Raw genomic sequence first — 22,364 nt, 5'->3', positions numbered from 1 at the left:
GGCTACCACGGGGCGTGGTCGATTAGAGGGCGGAGCTGCAGAGGGGGCGTGGCCTGGCCGTGCGCGCTGACGCAGCGGCCGCGCGCGCCGCCGGGGCCGCGCTCGCCCGCCCGAATCCAACATGGCGGCGGGGGGCGGCGGCGGCCGCGGGGCCGGCGGGGGCAGCGCCCCGCGCTGGGGCGGCGGCGGCGGCCGGGCCGCGCCGCACGAGAAGCTGCCGGTGCACGTGAGTGCGGGGGCCGCCCCGGCGGCCGCCATCGCCCCTTCCCCACCCTCCCCGCCCCCGCGAATGGCCGCTCCTCGCCCCCCCGGGACGGCCCCGCCCGCCCCCGCCGTGACCTGCCCTGTCCCGGCCGCGGTGCCGAACTCGCCCCCCGGGGCTTGTCCCTCACCCGCCGGTATCGGGAGGTGTCCCGGGGGCTTGTCCTCCTCTCGCCCCGGGCTTCCCCGCCCTCCTCCGCTGCTTCCGTGGGGTCCCCTGGGGCCGCATCCTTTCCCCCCGGTACCGTGTCCAGTTCCCCCGGTACCGTGAGGGCTCCCCGGGCCTGTTCCCCCATCCCCTGGGCCGTGCCCCTCTCCCCGGCCCTGCTGTTCCTCTCGGGTACCGCGGTCATCCTCCCCAGGGACCTGTTCCCGGCTCCCCGGTGCCGTGCTCCCCTCCGTGCCTTGACACCGCCGAGCCCGGGCAGCCACCGGGGCCTGCCGGCCTCCGGCCCCTCTCCCGGTACCGAGTGCCCTCCGCCGGTGCTGCGGGCCTCCCCGGGGCCGCTTCCCACCCCCTACAGAGTCTTGAGGTGCCCCCGCCCCGGTTCTGGTGCCGTGGGGGGCTCCAGGGCTGTTTCCCACCGTGCTCTCCCCCCCAGGTGGAGGATGCCCTTTCCTACCTGGACCAGGTGAAGATTCGCTTTGGCAGCGACCCTGCCACCTACAACGGCTTCCTGGAGATCATGAAGGAGTTCAAGAGCCAGAGGTAAAGCCAAGGTCCTGCACCCCTGGATGCTCCAGGAAGCTCCTCAGCCTTTCACAGAATCCCAGAATATCCTGAGCTGGGAGGGACCCCCAGGGATGATCAGTGCAGCCCCTGTCCCTGCACAGCCACCCCAACACCCCCACCCTGAGCAGCCCTGAGAGCTCCTGCAGCTCTGGCAGCCTTGGCACCATTCCCTGGGGAGCCTGGGCAGTGCCCAGCAGCCTCGGGGGGAAGAACCTTTCCCTGAGCTCCAAGCCAAGCCCTGGCACAGCTCCAGCCCTTCCCTCAGGTCTCAGCCTTTGTGGGGTCTCTACCTGTGCAGAGGCCCCCAGCCTTCACCCCATCATTCCTCCTGTGCACACTCACTGCCCTGTCCCCCAGTGGGGCAGTCCTGTGAAGCTGGAGTACTTCTGCCCATCCCATAATTTTCCAGAGGTGAAATCCACAGGAGAAGGCAAATCTGCTTTTGCTTTCCACTCTGAAACACAGATCTGGGAAATAAGTGAAGTAGCCTGAGCAGAACCTGTGACCTGCCAGCCCTGGAGGTGCTGTCTGTCTGTCCTGCCCCTTTGCCAACCTGCACACTCATCTCTCCTCTCCATGGATAACATTCCAAGGGTGAAGCTGCAGTGGTCATTCCCTCTAGTTGGGCTAATTTTTTTTTAAAAGAATGGCATCCCTAAGTTACCAGATACTTCACATTTCTCTTGGCATTTTCTGGATTTAATTTATGTTTCTGATTTGGATAAAAGTAACAAGCCCCTCTTAATTTTAGCATTGACACACCTGGAGTCATCCGACGTGTTTCTCAGCTTTTCCATGAGCATCCTGACCTCATTGTAGGATTCAATGCATTTCTCCCTCTGGGCTACAGGATAGAAATTCCAAAGAATGGGAAATTAAGTATACAGTCACCTTTGAATAGTCAGGTAGGTCCCAGAGCTCTTATTCTCTAAATAAACTGTTCCATGTGTCACTGGACGTGTCTGCACAGTTTAGGCTGTGGAGATTTATGTGTAGTGCATGTTGCTGATGGTTTTAGATGGTTTTCAAACCTGTGATAATGGGTATAATATAAATTTAAATGTTTATTCAAAGAATCATAGAGTGCTTTGGGTTGGAAGGGCCTTAAAGATCACCTAGTTCCAACTAGATCACCTAGTTCCAGCCCCTGATTTATTCTCTAATCAGGTAGTTTGACTTACACAGGAATGATGATTCTGCATGGAAACACCACTGCAACACAAAACATTTCAGTTGTATTTGGAAACTGAAATTGTGATTGGCTTGATATTGTTAAATGGGTTCCCAGTATGGGTTGTGGGTAGTGGCAAATTTCAAGGGGTGATCCTGGAAGAACTGTACTTCCAGTCTTCCACTGAGAAACCAGGAAACAGGCAAAAGAGCTGTGAAATCATTGAATTGTTTACATTGGGAAAGGTCTTTAAGATCATGGAATCCCCTTGAGGTAGTGTTGGTGTGAAACACACTTGCTGGGATACAGGGTGCTGCCCCTGCTTGTTTTTTGTTGTTATTTTGTGGTCGTGGAGCTGAAATAGAGCCATAAAATGAATTCTGCTGAAAAATTTGTGGTTTAACTCCAGTTAGCAGCAGGAACTCAATCTCAGCTCCTTCAGATCTCTGTGTTATTTAGGAATTAACACCTGTAAGGGCCTTATGTTTAATATACCCCTTAAAACTGGCAGCTCCTCTGCAATAACCAGTGGCAGCAGAACCTGCACTGGTGTTTGGTGCAGCCTCTCAAGTCAGGCCAATAAGGCTGAGACAGCCACAAATCAGGTGGTTCCTACACCAGGGAGAACTTCAGGCATTATTTTAACAGGTGGACTTAATAAACCAGGTAGGGAAATTGACTGGTGACTGAAATACTTTTTCTTCCTTCTTCACGTGACAATATTTTTTAGCTGGAGACCTTGCCAGCATTGCTGCTGGGTTGTTGTTGAGCTGCTCCCTGATCTTTTTCCAACCCATCTCGTGTGTCCTGTGCCCCCAGGTGCCCCCAGAGCCTGTTCCCAGTGCACTCCCTGGCAGTGGGCTGGTCTTGCACTACTCCCAGGAGAACTCCCACAACCACAGCGACTGCTCCGAGGAGTTTCGACAGCAGCTTCCCTACAAAGAAGATAAATCCCAAATTCCCTTGGAATCTGATTCTGTGGAGTTCAATAATGCCATCAGTTATGTGAATAAGATCAAAACACGTTTCCTTGACCATCCAGAGATTTACAGATCCTTTCTAGAAATTCTTCACACTTACCAGGTAAAAAGTCTCCTGTGGAGTTGTGCTTGTCAAATTTAATCTCTGCCTGTTGAACAGACTTAAGAGTTCCCAAGCACTTGTCTTCATAGATGTTCACAGGAAATGATAAAAAGTGTGAAAACTGTGGAACTTTGTAGGGTGTAAAGAGGTTGTAGCCAGACCTGTCTTTACTCACCTTCAGCTGATTTTGTGACCCTGTGTGTGAAGAGGCCCTGTAAGAACTTGGGGCTGCCTCAGAGTCCTTTCAAGTTCTGTGGCATTCATGTTTTTGGCTCAGGGTGATTTTTCTGGCAGAGTGAGGGATCTTTTGAACTCTGTTGAACATCTGTGTGTATCTTTTCAGAAAGAGCAGCTGAACACCAAGGGCCGACCCTTCCGGGGCATGTCAGAGGAAGAAGTGTTCACTGAAGTGGCCAATCTGTTCCGAGGACAGGAGGATCTGCTCTCAGAGTTTGGACAGTTCCTTCCAGAGGCAAAAAGGTCTTTGGTATGTGCTGAGAGCAGGGCAGGATATTGAATGCTCTTTCTGCATGTAGAATATGCAAAACATGGAAAATCAAACAGCCAGTAATGAACATTGCTCCTCCTCATTGTTTGGATTTTCTCAGAACAGGTGACTTAACCACATGCTCTGTGTCCTGTTAGGGCTCTTTATTTGAGAGGAGAATGTTGAAATCATTATTTATTTACTTCAGTTCACAGGAAATGGACCATGTGAAGTGAACAGTGTCCAGAAAACTGAGCATGAGAAGAATCTGGAGCACAGCAAGAAGCGATCCAGGCCGCTGCTGCTGCGTCCTGTTTCTGGCCCAGCAAAGGTATCTTTCTAAAACCTTAGAATAGCCTCATATTACTTGTGCTTAGTAATTGCTGAGATAAAGGTGTAATGAGTAGTGTCTTTGATGTATGTAGGTGTATGAGACACAAATTTTGGAGTTATTTTAATTGCTGTAGAAAAAAGGGATTTTTAATGCATGCTGAAGTGTGTGTGGTAACATGTTTGATACTAAATATCACAAGCTTCTGTGCTAAGTATTGGCCCTGGGAGGGGACAATTTTATGCAGAATCTCAAGTGATTCTCTTTTTTTGTTGTTTCTTCTTAGCTGGGAGACATTTGACAGAGATTGCTGTGAGGATGTGACACAGCAATGCCAGATCACTGCTGGGGAAATACAGGGTCTGGTCTGAGCCTTTGCAGGGAGCTGTTCTGTGTCAACAGAGTGGAATTTGATGACATTTGAGTCACAACATTTTAAATATAACTGCTTGTTCTTTTAACAGAAGAAAATGAAGCTGCGAGGTACCAAAGATCTGTCAGTTGCAACAGTGGGGAAATATGGAACACTGCAAGAGTTCTCCTTCTTTGACAAGGTCAGCATTTGTCCTTTTCTCACATTTTCTGAACTTATCTTCAGCCTTTTACGTGGTTGTCAATCGATTGGTCTTCTGTACAATTTATGTGTCAGCACTTAAGACATTCCCTGACTTTTCAGGTATAGAAAAGTCTGACAAAAATGAAAATAAGTGAGTTTGGAAGATGAATAGACTGATAATGAATAATTTTCTCAATACAAGTGGCATTCAGGTGCTGTGATCATCTCTCCAAACTGCTGCAGGTGCGCAGGGTGCTCAAGAGTCAGGAGGTCTATGAAAATTTTCTCCGTTGCATTGCTCTCTTCAACCAGGAGTTGGTCTCTGGCTCTGAGTTGCTCCAGCTTGTTACACCCTTTTTAGGGTAAGTTACTAACTTACCTCTCTGCCCTGTGGTACTTTGTAGGTCCTACTCTTGTTATTTTTTGGGCACATTGTGAACTTTTTAACAGAAGTTGTGTTTTTAATTTAGAAGTATCTCCTGGATAGCAGGCAAGAAAGCGAAGTTAATCCAAAATGAGGAGTAAAAAAATCTGAACCTTTAAATTTATCTATACAGTTCTTAATGAGTATTGTGAGGAAGATATTTTCCTCTGTCTGTTCACACTCCCTATTTAATATCTCAAAGTGTAATAAAGGTATAAGTATGAAATCTGAGAACAGGGCTGTGAGAAGGATAAACAGCTCCAGCTCTGCTGTGAGCCTCCTGAGCTGTTTGGCTTACAGCAGGAGAGGGAGAGTCAAATGGCAAGGATCAGTTTCTCCTCAGGCACTTAAGGGGAGTGTTTGTGTGGTGGAGGGAAATATTTTTCCTACCTGAAGTAAAACAAACCCTAGAGCAATTCAGAGAGAGTGATAATAGAGGTGAGATGTTGGTGAAAGATTTCTCCCTGCACTGCTGAGTTTGTTCAGATATTTCTGCCTCCTTTTTATGACAGGCATTAACCACCCTAAAACTGTCACACTGAAATAACAAAATACTTGTGTTTTTGAAGGAAATTCCCAGAACTCTTTGCACAGTTCAAGTCCTTCCTTGGGGTGAAAGAGCTTTCCTTTGCTTCTCCTCTGAGTGACCGCTCCGGGGACGGAATGAGCCGGGAAATCGATTACGCCTCCTGCAAACGCATCGGATCCAGTTACAGGGCTCTCCCAAAAACCTACCAGCAGCCAAAGTGCAGTGGGAGAACAGCCATTTGCAAGGAGGTACTCTGGGATCAGGCTGTTCAATCCCTGAACACACATAAAAATCAGAGTGGAGTGGTTCGTGCCACAGCTGCTGCATGTGGAGTCCCCTTTTTGGTGCTAATTCAATTTACTCAGCCTACTTATTGAAATAATACCCACATTTCACTAATTTTATCTAAACCTTTCTCAAATCACATCTCTAATACCTTTTGAGTCTGTGTGCAGACAGAAATTTATTCCTATAGACAGAAAAGAATATTAAATATCCTGGAATTAATTTTCTAGCAGTGGGCCGGTATGGCCTTTGGGAACATTATTTCTCTGGAATATTTCTCTGCCCTGTGAGGCAGTGGCTGAGGTGCCATTCCTACTATAGTGGGGAGCTCTGTCTCCTTTATTTACAGCTGCTGATCACTGCAGAGTGATCTCTGTTTGTCAGGTGATAGTGAAGGTGTTACTGAGTTTTCTGAACAAGGCCCTGCAGTTCCACAGAGACCTCAAATCTGGGGAGCAGTGACTTGGGAATTAGGCCTGGAATATCCTACAGAACCTCAGGGAAGAACTATGCAAAAAGACAAGAAAGAAAACCCCATGAGACCAGCTCTGGGCTCACAAGGCCCTGCTCAATGTCATGCCTTTGCACTGTTGCAGGTGTTAAATGATACCTGGGTTTCATTTCCATCCTGGTCTGAAGACTCCACTTTTGTCAGCTCCAAGAAGACTCCGTATGAGGAGCAGCTGCACCGCTGCGAGGACGAGCGCTTTGAGGTACCTCTGCTGCTGAGCCCCCTCTCTGCTCCCTCAGAAAGCAAAAACCCTGGATTCTGCTGAATTAATTAGTGGCCAGTTCCTGAAAGTTCTGTCAGTGTTTGCTGGTTTGAGATGGAGTTTGGTGTGCTGTGCTCGGAGTCTAATAGTTCTTCCTAGGCATGAATCCAGCTCTAAATTGCATGTGACCTTTGGGAGAGCTGGCAGAGGTTTGTTTTCCAGTAAAAACCTTCTGCTGCTTCCTGGCTCCACCCTGTGGGGCTGGAACACCTTCCACAAACCTGGGCTGCTGCTGCTGCTGCTGCTCTCTGTGTTCTTGCTCTGCCTGTTCTGACACTAATTTCTGGGTACTCTCAACAGCTGGATGTTGTCCTGGAGACCAATTTAGCCACAATCCGTGTGCTGGAGAGTGTGCAGAAGAAACTGTCCCGCCTGAGCCAGGAGGACCAGGAGAAGTTTCGGCTGGATGATTGTTTGGGGGGAACCTCAGAAGTGATCCAGCGTCGGGCCATCTACCGCATCTACGGCGACAAAGCCCCAGAGATCATCGAGAGCCTGAAGAAAAACCCAGTTACTGCTGTCCCTGTGGTTCTTAAGAGGTAATTCCCATTGTGCTGTGTTCTTTAAGAAGATGAAAAAGGATTTTTAAAGTATTTTTAAATGATAAAACATGAGGATGTAGCCTCAGGCTGTGCTGCTGGAAGTTCTGGTTGGACATCAGGGGGAATTTCTTCACAGAAAGGGTTTTTAAACATTGGAAGGGTGTGCCCAGGGAGTCCCCATCCCTAGAGGTGTTCAAAAACCAACTGGACATGGCACTTGGTGCTCTGGTCTTGTTGACAAAGCACTGATTGATCAAAGGTTGGACTTGATGATCTCAGAGATCTTCTCCAGCCTAAATGATTTTGTGATTCTGTAGGTGTTGTTTCAGTTCATCATCACTGCTGGTGCTTTCTCAAATTTATTTATTGCTTCCAGGAATCAATTCTGTTTTTCCACTGAAAACTTCTTGCTGCACCAAGCTGACCACATCAAAATGTTTTGGGTGTGTTTCTGTGCCTGTCTGTGTAAACTGATGTAAACTGCCCATTTATGCAGGTTGAAAGCAAAAGAGGAAGAATGGAGGGAGGCCCAGCAGGGCTTCAACAAGATTTGGAGGGAGCAGTATGAGAAGGCCTATTTGAAATCCCTGGACCACCAGGCTGTCAACTTCAAGCAGAATGACACCAAAGCTCTGCGCTCCAAGAGCTTGCTGAATGAAATTGAGAGTGTCTATGACGAGGTGGGTGTGCCAGGGAGTGAGCCCTCCTCCATTCTCTGCCTTGCTGGTGTGACCCAGATGTGTCCATAGCACCTGGGACCTGTGGAAGTGGTTGGAAGTTGGGTCAAAACCAGCTGTCCCAAGCACAGTGTTATACTGGCTTATTCCTCCTGGCAGGAATGGCTCTTGAGCATGGATTGGAAGGATCTTTATCTGTTTGTTTCTTGATTACAGCATCAGGAGCAGCATTCAGAGGGAAGGAGCTCATCCACAAACGAGCCTCATCTTATCTTCATCTATGAAGACAAGCAGATTTTGGAAGATGCAGCATCTCTTATCAGCTATTATGTGAAAAGGCAGCCCACCATCCAAAAGGAGGATCAGGCAACCATCAGGCAGATTGTGCATCACTTCATACCTGAGCTGTTCTTCTCTCAGCCACCTGAACACAACATTTCTGAGGAATCAACAGATGAGGACAGAGAAAACCACCAGGGGCAGAACCTGGATACGCCTGAGCTGCGAAAAAAACACGTGCCTGGGCCTCCAAGCAGTCCTTTGGAGACCAAAGCAACCTTCTGTGATGTGACAGCTGCTGAGCCCCACAACACCCTGGATGATGTTTACAGCCTCTTCTTTGTCAATAATAATTGGTATTTCTTCCTACGCCTTCACCAGACTCTGTGCTCCAGGCTCCTCAAGATTTATCGCCAGGCCCAGAAGCAGCTTCTGGAATATCGGACTGAGAAAGAGAGAGAGAAGCTCCTCTGTGAAGGGAGGAAAGAGAAAACCAATGATCCAGCCATGGAACTAAGACTCAAACAACCAAGTAAGAATAATGCAGGGCTTAGTTCATTCATAATGCTCTGGGTGCAGTGTTCCATTGTGTGTGTCTGAGTCACTGGGGCCAGCAGGCAGCTCTGTGAGGGTGTGGACGTGCAGTACTCTGCTGTATGGGTGGGTTGTGGACACAGCTCCTTCAGCAGGGCAGTCAGGGTGTCACAGGCTGCTTCACAGAGACTTCCTGCCAGCCTGCTGTGCTCAGGTGTTCTCAGGTATATCATTGTAGGAATCCGTTACTTTGATTTACAATGTAAACAGCCCCACAAAGAAATAGTTATTGCCCAGGGCAGTGCTGGAAGTGCATGAGAAAAACTGTCCCAGCCTGTCAGGGCAGCTGGCAGGGAGCTGCCTGTCTGTAATGTCACTCTGCACTGGGATTTGTGGTTCTTGAGCAGTGCTGCTGTGGTGGTGTTCATAGGGGTCCCAGGATGAGGGAAGAGATGAGAATGTTGACTCCATGTTTCAGAAGGCTGATTTATTATTTTATTATATATATTGTATTAAAACTATACCAGAAGAATAGAAGAAAGGATTTCATCAGAAGGCTAGCAAGGAATAGAAAGGAATGGAATGATAATGTGACTGACCAGAGAGTCTGAGCCAGCTGGACTGTGATTGGCCATTAATTAAAAACAACCACATGAGATCAATCAAAGATGCACCTATTGCATTCCACAGCAGCAGATAATTATTGTTTACATTTCGTTTCTGAAGCCTCTCAGCTTCTCAGGAGAAAAAGATCCTAGCAAAAGGATTTTTCATAAAATATGTCTGTGACATGCTGCCTCTTGCACTGCTTGACTTCACTCTGCCTGTTTTGTGTGTGAAATGAGCTCACTTTCCCCTGGCCAGGTGAGGTGGAGCTGGAGGAGTACTACCCAGCCTTCCTGGACATGGTGAGGAGCCTGCTGGACGGGAACATCGACCCCACGCAGTACGAGGACACGCTGCGGGAGATGTTCACCATCCACGCCTACATCGGCTTCACCATGGACAAGCTGGTGCAGAACATCGTGCGCCAGGTGAGCCTGGGCTGGGCTGGGCTGGGCTGGGCTGCTCATCCCCCCTCACACACTGCCAGGCTCCCCCTTGGCAGAGCAATGGGCACTGAGCTTAGAGCAAATCCAGAGAAAAGTTAAATCTGACAGGGAAACGCCCCAGCAGAAATTCAGCTTCCATACAAAAACCGTCTTAGGGAATTTATTCTCTCTGGTCTTTCCAAATGTTTTTTTGAGTTGCAGTCTTTTCAAAATTCTGCCATACTCAAAATACATTTGTCGTTCTGATTTTTTAAGATATTCTAAGTTTTCTGATGTTTACATTCTTGTAACAAACTTTCTCACACACCTTCTGTAAATAACTTATTGTTTTGCATTCTTTTATAGAAGAAGAAAAATTTGATAGACTATTAGTTTGTCCAGTGTCATTGGAGAGGTGGCACTTTCACCCTCCAATCCACTGTCGCTTTTGAAAAACTATAAATGTTAAAATCAGAAAACAAACTTCCCTTTTCTTCACCTTGAGAGCAGCGTTGTATGCTCGTGTTGTTTTGTGTCCCACAGTAACATACACCTAAGGCAACACAAGAAATGTCAGGTCCTTCTTACTCAAATCTTCCTTCCAGCTGTAGCTTTCTAGTTAAGGCACATCATCCCCTCACTCTCCTCTCTTCCTTTTATTGCAAAGTCAGGAGATAGAGAGTGAGATATGGGAAGTCTCTGGAGTTTGCTGCTTCAGCTGAGTGTGATGCCATGCTGAGTTTTACACTCCTTTCATGACACACTGCAGTTAACTCTTGGCCCAGGCTTGCTGACTGAATTCCCCCTTTTTTAATGGAAGCTTCACCATCTAGTGAGCGATGACATCTGCTTGAAGGTGGTTGAGCTCTACCTGAACGAGAGGAAGCGAGGAGCTGCTGGGGGTAATTTGTCATCCCGCTGTGTCCGGGCAGCAAAGGAGACCAGCTACCAGTGGAAGGCTGAACGGTGCATGGCAGATGAGAACTGCTTCAAGGTGAGACCTTGCTGCCAGGGAACTCCACAAAATCACTGAAAAACTTCAGGAAATCTCCCAGGTGGTACTTCACCTGGGAGAAGTTGGGTTTGGAAGCTCCAAGGTGAGATAATGAGCAATATGGAGAGAAGGTAACAAAATCAGAGCACGAGCAGTGAGGGGAGGGGACATTGTGGCTCACTGAGAAGCCCTGCTGCTTCTCTCCTAGCTTCTATTTGTTGTCCAAGTGACTTGTGAATATGCAGCATTTTATTGTGAATCCCTGTGGCAAATATTTTCTGTAACGTTATCACAGGTCATGTTTCTCCAGAGGAAAGGACAGGTGATCATGACCATTGAGCTGCTGGATACAGAAGAAACCCAGACAGAAGATCCTGTGGAGGTCCAGGTAACAGCACAGTGACCATGGAGTCTGTGTACCACAGAGCAGATGTGTAAGAATTCTTTCCCTGCTTTCTTGTTCCAAACTGTGAGGCTTTGCCAGGAGGACAGGTTTGCCTGGAGGGTGGGCAGATGACTTATGGGGCTGTGGCCACTGACAGAAATGGTGCATTAGCAAAAGAGTATCAACATAAATCTGCCTCAGAATAATCAGCTTGGAAATAAACAGGTTCTTTGCAGTGATGTTTGTCCTGATGAAGTGAAATCTCACTGGAACTGGTCTCCCTTGTGTAGCACCTGGCAAACTACATGGAGCAGTATGTTGGGGTGGAAGGAGCTCCCAACAACCAGAACGATGGCTTCCTCCTGAAACCGGTCTTTCTGCAAAGGTGAGCTGCTCCCTGCCCTGAGCCACACCTGCAGCTGCTGCTGCTGCCTCCTCCCTGCCCCTGTGCCAGGGGCTTTGGGTGATGTGCCAGCCCTGGGGGAATGCACTCACCTTGGAGGGGCTGCTCCAGGCCAGTGAGCTGCAAGGGAATGCTGAAAGAGAAATTTGTGATCACTGTACTCACTGTACTGAGGAGCAGTGGAATGGAGCAGGATGGACTCTGGATGGGACTCTGGGTCTATTTTGTTCCCATTTCACTAAATATTTGTCAGAGGATACGGAGGAAGATCCCGGCGAAGGCCTGAAACAAAACGTGCAAATACAAGTCCCATACTTGTGCTGTGAGCCCTGTCAGCTGAGGAGAGCACTTCACCAGGTGTGACACATGCTTTGTCACCCTTGTTTTGCTCCAGGAACCTGAAGAAGTTTCGCAAGTGGCAGTGCAAGCAGGTGAGGGCCCTGCGCAGCGAGGTCAAGAGCTCCTGGAAGCGCCTGATCGGGGTGGAGAGCGCCTGCAACGTCGACTGCCGCTTCAAGCTCAACACCCACAAGATGATGTTCATCATGAACTCTGAGGATTACATGTACAGGAGGGGAGCTCTCTGCAGAGCCAAGCAGGTACATCTCCCTTTTGCTCCCTCTGCAGCCCAGGTGGTAGCAGAGGTTGGGGGTGGGAGCCAAAATTCAGGTAGCAATAATTCCGAATCCACGATACCAATTGCAGGAATTGTGGCCGAATTCCTGCAAGCTGAACCCAAAAGTTACTGATCTGTGTTGGATGTAACACAGAGGAGAGCTGGTAAATGCTCTGTAGTTTGAATTCATTTAGCAGCCTTTTTTTTTACGTGCAAATTTGAAGTGGGAGTGGCAACCATTAGGAAATAGGGGTGGTTAAACGGTCTGTGGTTTCCTGTTTCCCTTTGTGTTGTTCCCAAAGCATTGCACACCTCAGGTAGAGCTGAGGGCTTTGGCTTCTCCCCCAGGAACCTCTCAGTGATCTTTACTGCCCTGCTCCCAGGTCCAGCCCGTGGTGCTGCTGAAGCACCACCAGCAGTTCGAGGAGTGGCACAACCGGTGGCTGGAGGAGAACGTGTCCATGGAGGCCGTGGATGTGGTTCAAGACTGGCTCATGGGGGATGAGGATGAGGAGATGGTGCCCTGCAAAACCACCTGTGAGACAGTGAATGTCCATGGGGTGCCAGTGAACAGATACAGAGTCCAGTACAGCCGCCGTCCTGCTTCACCCTGAGCACCCAGACCAAGGCAGAGCTCTGCTGGTGAAGCACATTTGCTGTGAGAATAGTGGTGGGAATGCAATGTATGTATTAATGATATTTATCCAAACAGCATTTTACTTTGGATTATCATGTATTTTCCATATGGTATAGACTTGTCTCCTTGCAGTGTAATCCTCTAGCCATCATGAAAAGACTTTGAAAAGCTTTTATGGGAAGGGGGCTCTTGGCATTGCCACACACTTTTTAGTAGTTTCCTGGCTTTAGGCCACTGCTGACCAGCTCAGTGAGGGGGTGAACTACCACTAGTGGCTTTGTTGGAGAGGTGGAGCTGGGCTGGTGTTTGAGCAGATGCTGGCAGCTGCTTCCACTTCCAAGGGTTTGATATTCCCTATCTTCCTGACTTTGTGCTGTCTTGGAGCCTGCAGAACTCTTCACTGTACCCTGGGAGTGCCAGCAGGGCTGAGAGCCCCTGGCACGGGGGGACTTCGTTATCCCTGTGAACCAACAAGGCAACAAATGACTCTTGTTCCTGGTGCTCTGGTGAGAAAAATGCCAAAACTGACACAAGGATGGCCAGCACTCAAAGCTCTGAGGGGAAGAACCCTGAGCTGTGGTGCTGGGATGGGAGTGATGCCCAGCCAGAGATCCTCCTGCTACTGGCACTGCTTTGGGAGCTGAGGAGCTGCTGCAGACTCTGCCTTCCAGAATATCCATGGGGAGGAATATCCATGGGGAGGAATGCCCATTGCGAGGTCTGCTCTGCTTTTTGGGTTTGTTTTGGTGGGCGGCTCCCTCCGGAGCTGGGCGTTTCCCGGCCCCCGGCGCTCCGGGGCTGCACCACATCGGTGACATCGGCAGATGGAGCTCCCGGAGCACAGCTGGCAGCTGAGCCACGGCCCACGGACTCTCCTGTTTCTGCTGGGTCAGCACAGGCGCTGCGTTTGCAGGGACACTCGGAAATGTGCGAGGAGCAGAGGGAGATCAGCCACAACCATCCTAGACGAGCATCCACCCTGCTATTGAAGCTTTTTTTGCCATGAAGCCTAACACAGCCTGCCCTGATCCATGCAGAACACTACATCTGACTTAATCTAGTGAGAAATCAAGGAAATTCACTTGTGTCTGTCCTGCAGCCCCACTGTGACTTCTTCACTCCTGTTTTTCAGGGGTCAAGGGCAAGCACGCTGTCCGTGGAGTGTATTACAAAATTAACATTTTTGAGGCATACCCAGCCTCCTTTCAGCTTTGCTTCCAACTTTTCCCTGGCTTTTGGGGCAATAACCCCCCTACCCTGAAACTTTCTGTGGCTTTGATTTTTAGGTTATGATTTCTGCCAGACCTAAGGAGCAGCCTGTAGGATTTGTCCTGGGTTATTTCCACTGTATGACATTTGGTTTCGCAATTGTCTCACTTGACAGTAGAAAAATTGGCCTTTGGGGTATGTTTAATAGAAAACTGTCCCAAGCCTTTGTCTTTTTTGCAAAATAATCTGTGGGAGGGAAGGAGGGAGGCCACTCTCTGGCATTCGTGGCCACTTGCACAACCACTGCCAGCAGAGACTTTTCAAGAGCCCGTGTTCTCCTGGGCTGGGTTTCTGCTAAACTTTGGTTCCTGAAATGATCTGAAGGTTCTTCCCCTGCCCTCCTTGCAGTGATAAGAGACCACGAGGCTCTGCAGGGGCTGGGGGGAGCAGGGGGACAAGCCCAGTGCCAAGCACAGTGTCCCCCTTTCCCTTCCAGCCAGCTCACCAAAACACACCTCAGTCCTGCTCACCTCTCTGCTGTCTCCCAGTGGAGATGACAATTGTGCCAAATTTTATGGTTTTATGATACAGAAAACTGTTTACTAGAAAATAGGTGGCAACTTGTGGCTTAAAATGCATTTGATTCCAGGTGTCCCACGGTGGGCAACACACCTGGGCACCGTCCTGTTCCATCACCCATTCTAAGTGTACTTCAGGTATTTTTAAGCATCCTTATTTTGTAAACCTTAATTTATAATCTGAACTGATTAAGCAAGACTGTTGCCCTTTACAGTGCTATTGTCTCAGCTGAGAGTAGCAAAGGTTGTGAAGGGAATATCAGGCAGGTTTGAGAGGGGTTTGTTCATGTCTGAGGGTTTCAGCTGTGTATCTGCACGACCTTGAGTCAAGAGTTTGTTCTTCCATTTGTTTGAAGGATCTTTGCTTTTTGGGCTTGTAATTGCTTTGCCAGCTCCTTGAATGTAGTTTTTTTTATATTTATTTGCACATTCAAGTAAAATAAAATATTGATTTTAAAAGTCTGCAGCTCTCACTGTTTTACGTTTCTTTCTGACTAATTTAAACATTGTGACAACCCCCAGAATTGATTGTCTTTTACCTGAAACTGGATTTTAAATGAGAGAAAAATGCAATGGAAAGGTTGAAGTTCCTGGACAGGCTGCAGGGTGTGCTGATGCAGCTGTGTGTCAGCAAGGGCTGTGTGAGGGTGTGAGCAGTGCACTGCTGATGGAAAAGGGAATTTCATTTCCTGCAAGCAGAGATCCCGTGCAGGAGCTGGGGCTGCACTCAGGTGGGAGCTGCCAGAACCCCTCCTGCAGCAGGGAGCCCAGGGTGGGCACAGTTGCTCCACCAGAGAGGTCTCAAAGCAAACATTGGAAGGGCTGGAGCTGTGCCAGGGCTTGGCATGGAGCTCAGGGAAAGGTTGCTGGGCACTGCCCAGGCTCCCCAGGGAATGGTCCCAGCCCCAAGGCTGCCAGAGCTCCAGGAGCGTTGGGACACAGAATCACAGAATCCCTGGGTTGGAAGGGACCTTCAAAGTCATCGAGTCCAACCCAGCCCCAGCACCCCAACTGAGCCCTGGCACCCAGTGCCACATCCAGGCTTTGGTGACACCCAGGGATGGGGACTGCACCACCTCCCCGGGCAGCCATTCCAGAACTTTATCACCCTTTCCATGAAAAACTGAAAGAATGATGAATTTTTCCTAATATCCAACCTATATTTTTTTCCTAATATCCCAATTAGGTTTTTCCTAATGTCCTGCCTATAGGATAGGATCTCACCAACTTCCTAATACCCAACCTGTATTTTTTTCCTGCTACCCAGCCTGAATTTCCCTTGGTGCAGCCTGAGGCTGTGTGCTCTGGTTGTGTCAGTGCTGCTGCAGACAGAGCCCAGCCCCAGCTGAGCACAGGCACCTTTCAGGAGCTGTGAGAGCGATGAGGGCACCCCTGAGCCTCCTTTGCTCCAGGCTGAGCTCCCCCAGCTCCCTCAGGGGCTCCTCTCAGGGTTTGTGCTCCCAGCCCCTCTCTGACAGAGCTCTCAGGGCTGCTCAGGGTGGGGTTTGGGGTGTCTGTGCAGGGACAGGGGCTGGATTTGATCCCTGAGGGTCCCTCCCAGCTCTGTGACCTTTTCAGCTTTTCCCTGCCCATATCTCACAGAGATGCAGGGCCAGGAGCTGGATTTGATCCTTGTGGGATCCTTCCAGCTCTGGAGTTGTGTCCTGCCAGGCAGTGACTCCTTGCAGCCTGGTTCCTGCCTAGCAGCACCTTTGAGGTGAGGCCCAGCCCCAGGAATCCCTCCCTGAACACAAGCAGGGCTCACAGGAGGGGCTGATCCCAGTTCCCAACCCCACAAGCACATCTGCTACAGGTTAAGACAACACAACTGCAACCATGAAAATAACCCTCCACCCGCCTTTCCCTCAGCCTCCCCAAATTCCTGGCTAATAACATGTTTAACTGTGTTCCCTGTGAGCTCTGCAGGACAAATGAATGAGTGGATTTTGCAAATGAAGCTGTAGTGATGTGACCCAGAGCTGATAGGAGTTTCCTTGACATCATCCCCAACACTTCCGTTGCCATAACAAAAGGCAGCTCTGCTCTCTGGGCAGCCCCCTGCTCACTCACAGGGAAACAAACTCTTGTTCTCCCCAGAACAATCCCCTGGTGCATGGACTGCACAGAATAATTGGATTAAAATGGTGGTGGTGGTGTCTCAGAGGACACAGCTCACTTTGCACAAGTCTTGGCCCTCTCACAAAGGGGATGTTCCCTGTGCTGCACAGCCAGATGTGACATGAGAGCTCTCGGAGAGCTCACTGAGTGGACAACAGCAAACAGCTTAAAAACATCCTTCAGGCTTGCAGGATGGAATAGGTACAAATGGTTTGCACAATTAAACTCAGAGTTGCTAAAGGGAGTACCTGAGTTCAGCATTTAGCATTCCAGGACTTCTTTAGTGTGTTTCCTCATCACAGGGATGCGCTGGGAGGGTCGGGGCTGTGAACCAGTGAGAGAGTTCAGAACTGTGAGCAACCACAAATTGAAGTTTGCTTCATGTTTTAGCCATTCTTCTGGATTAGAACAAACTAATTCAATTTACAGACTAAATTAAAGTCTAGCAACTCCTAACCTGTGCTAAAGAGGAATTAACTAAACTCCTAATTAACTAAACTCCTAACCCATGCTAAAGAATGAATCCAAAGGGTCCTGATGCTGAAAAGGAATGATGATGATGATGATGATAATGATTGATGATGATGATGATGGTGGTGATGAGGCCGTGTCAGACCAGGTAACCCCCACTCCACTGTCACTATCTTACTGAGAAAGGCCCCCAAAAAGCTGCTCCAGACCACTGAGTTGTAGGGGCGTTCATAAGCTTCAAATATTCCTGGAAAATGTTTTCACATGGACTTTTATGGTGTGATGTGAAAGCTGCCAGCCAGCAGAAGGGCAGCTCTGAAAAACCTCCCTCAGCGGGCTGAGGCTGAGGAGAATGTTTGGGATCACCCAGGGTGGGATGCCAGAGGAGCAGGAGAGCTCTGGGACAAGCAGGAGGAGAGGAGGGCATTCCCTGGAGCCATGGAGAGTCTCAGGCTGGCCCAGGGAGAAAGAAGGGACCTGTGTCAGAGATTTGAGGGCACCTTGAACGTGCAGAGCCTGCAGAACCAGCTCCAAGCTGCTGCTCAGGAACCCCCTGTAGCTGCTGGAACAGAGCAGCCACAGTGAGTCCCATCCTTTACCCACCACAGTTGGCTCTTCCAAGCCTCCAAGATGTATGGGACAGGCCAGGTGGGGTTTGCACCCTCCCTCTGAGCTCTGAAATCCCCAGCCTGATTTCCAGCATTACATCTTTAGGGTTCAGAGCCACGGAATGGAAGAGCCCCTGCTCCCAGGAGATGATCTATTGCACAATGAATTACTTTAAAACCAAATTGTTACCCCACAGGGCAGGGATCACACGGCTTAAAGAGATGTTAACAAGCCGTGACAAACCTCTGGCATCAGAATTTTCAGGCAAGCTGTTCTGCATCTGAGGCAGTCACTAAAGATCACACAGCATCTGAAAAATGAAGGATACAGCGATGAGTAACCCCTCTCTGCTCCACTCCAGAGACCTGCCCATAGGAAGCAGGGCTGTGATTTGCACACTATCTGAACCTGATTATGGCTAATTTTTTGCATACAAAGCATGGAAAGGATCCTGGCTGAGGCACGGAAAATATGTGGCCACATGAGTCATTCTGCAATGGTTCATAAATCCTGAGAGAATCACAAAAACAAAACATCTAACATTGCATCTTCCCTCTCCCTGCCAGTGGAACTCCACCTCTTGACACGCTCGGCACAAGGATGTGGGAACATGGTGAAAGCAAAGGAAATAGGATCATTTTCTCCTTGGAATAGAAGAATCTCATCAAACAGCAGCCAGGCTCAGATTTGCAACCTTCACAGAAGAGGCCATTCATGAGGCGAGGAGAAAGAAACGAGCTGCTCCTCAGGTTGCCAAGCCAAATTTACAGTTCCTACTGCCTGGGCTCCAGCTCCTGTCCTTCCTTCCTTCCCTGCAGAGCCAGGCAAGCACTGCAGAGCACAGCCCAAAGCCCAGCACCCTCCCAGCCATCACCTCCTGTCCCACTGGCCCATGCATGTGGTGGCCAGGGCCACTCTGGGGCTCTGACACAGGAGATGGGGGAGGATTTAGGAGCTTCTCAGAGCACAGGAGGGACCTGCTCTGGGGGTTAGAGCAGGGGGGACCATGGCAGCAAAGGATCTTGAGGCTCATTTATCCTCTGCATCATCTGAGTTGTCTGCAGCTCCATGTGCTGCTCTGAGTCCTTATCCCAGGCAGAGAGGGGATTGTGCAGGGTGGGACTGCTCAGCTCTGGGAAGCAGCTTTTTGTGGGGCAGGAGTGGCTGGAGCTCCCCATTATCTCCCCAGCAGCAGGGACTTCCTGCGTGCCCTCTGCAGGCCCCTCTCCTTTCCTGCTGCTTGGAGCTGCTCCCCCTGTCCCAGTGCTTTATCAGAGGAAGCAAAGCATCTCCTCTCTCTGCCAGCCACCCCTGGTGTGTCATGGTGCTCCTGCTGCTGCTTTCCAGTGCAAAGAGCTCCAACCCAGAGGACTTTTAACCATCCTCTGCAGTAAAAGGTGCAGGAGCTTGGGGCTGTTTAGCCAGGAAACAGGAGCAGGAATAAAAGGGAATAAAAGGGAACTCAGAAGGGTCCAGCCTGATCTGGAGGCTGCAAGGCTGACACTAAAACCTTTCCACTGCCAGAACACGAGTCTGCAGGAGCCCTCTGGAGTCACTGGGAGATCTGGGTGGTCTGCAGCTCTGTGTCTGGGATATCTCCCTGTTTGTAGTACCAGCAAATGTTGTGACTCAGGCTTTAGGAAAAGACCTCAGCTCACCCACAGAGCCACTCAGGCCTCTGTCGTGGGAGGATGCTCAGCATTTCCATGGGCTGAGCTGCCTGGGCTCTGTTCATGTGCAGACTGCACCAAACCCCACCACATTTGTTATTTCCAGGAATATTCCAGAGCAGGAAGGAGACCCAGATGAGTCACTTGAGCCATCATCTCACACTGAGGATGAAGTGCAGCCCTAAAACACTCCAGGCCTGGATGGATAAACCCCTCCCAGTCCCACTCTGACGCTGGGGGTGTCCAGCCTGAGCTGCTGTGGTGCCAGTCCCTCCATCCCCCCACCCTGCCCCGCTCCTTCCGAGAGTTAAGGAGCAGCAGGAGGAGGAAATGCGTAAGCAGGGTCCCTGCTGCTGCTGCTGCTGCTGCCACACTGCTCTGGGCTCTGCCAGACCCTGCAGGCCATGGGCACCCTTGGGAACAGGCAGCTCCTGCTCTGCTGTGCCCTCTGGGGACTCTGCCTGGCCTTGGACTATGATGGTGAGTGTCTGCTTTGGGTGCAAAGCTGCTGCTTGTCAAAGTGCTGGTGTTTGGATCTTTGTAAAATCCCTGAAAGCTCATTTTTTAATGGGTTCACATGGGAGGATGCTCTGATAGAGCTTCGTGGGGGCTCTTGTTGGAGCAGCAGGTTGACAGAGGTGATAGAGCAGAGAAAGGAGCCGGGGTGGAAGAAACTAGAAAGAGAAAGGAAGAAGAGAGGAGCAGTAAACCAGAAAGAATTCAAAAGCTAAATCTTCAGCCAGTTATACACCCAGAGCCACAGCTTTACACTGGAGTGGCTCCAGAACTTTGGATTGTTGTGAAAGCCCAGCAGAGGAATTGTTCTCTGGATTCCCAGGCCTGCTGATGGCTGTAGAGCTTCACAGTCCATTGTGAGCTGTGGAAACCACAGGGCAAAGGAATCAGAGAGGTGGCTGAGGGTGGCTCCTGCACACCGAGCTCTGCTAGCCAGCTTTGTCTGCCTGTCACTCAACAGCCTTTCCAGAACATTCCCAGTTGTAGGGACCCCAACAGAAAAGAGAAAGGGCAGCCTTTGGGATGAGCAGCGTGTGCAGCCTCCACAGAGTCTCCAGCTGAGTGTGGAACAGGCTGAGAGAGGAACAGGCTGAGAGAGGAACAGGCTGAAAAAGGAACAGGCTGAATGAGGAACAGGCTGAGAGAGGAACAGACTGAGTGAGGAACAGGCTGAGTGAGGAACAGGCTGAATGAGGAACGGGCTGAGTGAGGAATGGGCTGAATGTGGAACAGGCTGAGTGAGGAACAGGCTGAAGAGAGGAACAGGCTGAAAAAGGAACAGGCTGAATGAGGAACAGGCTGAGAGAGGAACAGGCTGAGTGAGGAACAGGCTGAGTGAGGAACAGGCTGAGAGAGGAACAGGCTGAATAAGGAACAGGCTGAATAAGGAACAGGCTGAATGAGGAACAGGCTGAGAGAGGAACAGGCTGAGTGAGGAACAGGCTGAGAGAGGAACAGGCTGAGTGAGGAACAGGCTGAGAGAGGAACAGGCTGAATAAGGAACAGGCTGAATGAGGAACAGGCTGAGAGAGGAACAGGCTGAGTGAGGAACAGGCTGAGAGAGGAACAGACTGAATAAGGAACAGGCTGAGTGAGGAACAGGCTGAATGTGTAACAGGCTGAGTGTGTAACAGGCTGTGTGTGTAACAGGCTGAGTGTATAACAGGCTGATTGTGTAACAGACTGAGTGTGTAACAGGCTGAGTGAGGAACAGGCTGAATGTGTAACAGGCTGAATGTGTAACAGGCTGAATGTGTAACAGGCTGAGTGTGTAACAGGTTGAGTGAGGAACAGGCTGAGTGTGTAACAGGCTGTGTGTGTAACAGGTTGAGTGTGTAACAGGTTGAGTGTGTAACAGGCTGCCTTCCCCTCACAGAATACTCCCAGAACAGCAGCAGCGAGCAGGCCAGCACTCCCGAGGCCATCCCTTGTCCCCGAGCCATCCCGGGGGATCAGGTCACGGTCAGCAATGTCACCTACCTGCAGATCCCCGAGGCCACCCGTGCCCAGCTGGGCAGCGCCGTCACCGTGCGCCTCATCCCGTGTCTGTACGTCCTGGTGTTCCTGCTGGGGCTGCCGTCCAACGGCCTGGCCCTGTGGGTGCTGGCCACGCGGGCCGAGCGCCGGGCCCCCACCGTGTTCCTGATGAACCTGGCGGCCGCCGACCTGCTGCTCGTCTCCGTGCTGCCCTTCAAGATCTCCTACTACTTCCTGGGCAACCACTGGCCCTTCGGGGAGGGGCTGTGCCGCCTCACCACGGCTCTCTTCTACGGCAACATGTACTGCTCCGTGCTGCTGCTCACCTGCATCAGCGTGGATCGCTACCTGGCCGTGGCTCACCCCTTCTCCTCCCGCGCCTTCCGCACCCCCGGCTTGGCCGCCGCCACCTGCGCCGGGGCCTGGCTCTGCTCGGCCGCCCTGACGCTGCCCCTGGCCCTGCAGCAGCAATCCTACCCCCTGCTCGGGGCGGGCCAGACGCTGTGCCACGACGTGCTGCCCCGGCACGAGGACGACGGCTTCTACTTTTATTATTTCGTGGTGCTGATCTCCTGCGCCTTCCTGCTGCCGCTGCTGCTGCTGGCGCTGAGCTCGGGCGCGGTGCTGCGCGTCCTCCTGCGCGGGGGAGGCCGCTACGGCCACGCCGCCAAGCTCACGGCCCTGGTGCTCGTCACCCTCGTGGTTTTCTATGCCCCCAGCAATGTCCTGCTGCTGCTGCACTACTCCAGGGCCTGCTCCAGGCTGCAGGGCCGGCTGTACCTCAGCTACATGGTCAGCCTGGCCCTCAGCACCTTCAACAGTTGCGCTGATCCTTTTGTCTACTACTACGTGTCGGAGGATTTCCGGGAGAAGGTGAGGAGGAGAGTGTTTGGGAGCAGCAAAAAAACCACCATTTCCTTAAAGACCTCCAAGGAAACGCTGCCCCGTTCCAAGCAGTCGCTGGTGTGAGCCTCCAGCCCGGCTCA

General features: G+C 50.6%; 2 protein-coding genes across 2 annotated transcripts; both read left to right on the top strand.

Moving 5' to 3' along the window:
• Window positions 1-121: 121 nt before the first annotated feature.
• On the top strand, window positions 122-14,974 carry SIN3B (SIN3 transcription regulator family member B; the record flags this gene model as incomplete). The annotated part of the gene is made up of 19 exons (XM_084220933.1): window positions 122-226; window positions 864-970; window positions 1,746-1,899; window positions 2,985-3,248; window positions 3,592-3,735; window positions 3,944-4,066; window positions 4,531-4,620; window positions 4,866-4,984; window positions 5,616-5,823; window positions 6,457-6,573; window positions 6,934-7,172; window positions 7,672-7,855; window positions 8,069-8,663; window positions 9,530-9,699; window positions 10,517-10,690; window positions 10,986-11,078; window positions 11,366-11,460; window positions 11,873-12,077; window positions 12,478-14,974. 19 exons carry the CDS (start codon window positions 122-124, stop codon window positions 12,706-12,708), a joined length of 3,417 nt encoding a protein of 1,138 aa, XP_084077059.1. The 3' UTR covers window positions 12,709-14,974.
• A 4,816-nt stretch (window positions 14,975-19,790) lies between these two features.
• Window positions 19,791-22,347, top strand: F2RL3 (F2R like thrombin or trypsin receptor 3; the record flags this gene model as incomplete). The annotated part of the gene is made up of 2 exons (XM_084221081.1): window positions 19,791-19,866; window positions 21,278-22,347. 2 exons carry the CDS (start codon window positions 19,791-19,793, stop codon window positions 22,345-22,347), a joined length of 1,146 nt encoding a protein of 381 aa, XP_084077207.1.
• Between the last annotated feature and the right edge of the window lie 17 nt (window positions 22,348-22,364).

This window comes from Fringilla coelebs (genome assembly GCF_963513975.1).
Source record: "Fringilla coelebs genome assembly, chromosome: 24".
Classification (NCBI taxonomy): Eukaryota; Metazoa; Chordata; class Aves; order Passeriformes; family Fringillidae; genus Fringilla; species Fringilla coelebs.
Note: the sequence above shows the minus strand (reverse complement) of the source record. Positions and strands in the feature narration are given on the sequence as shown.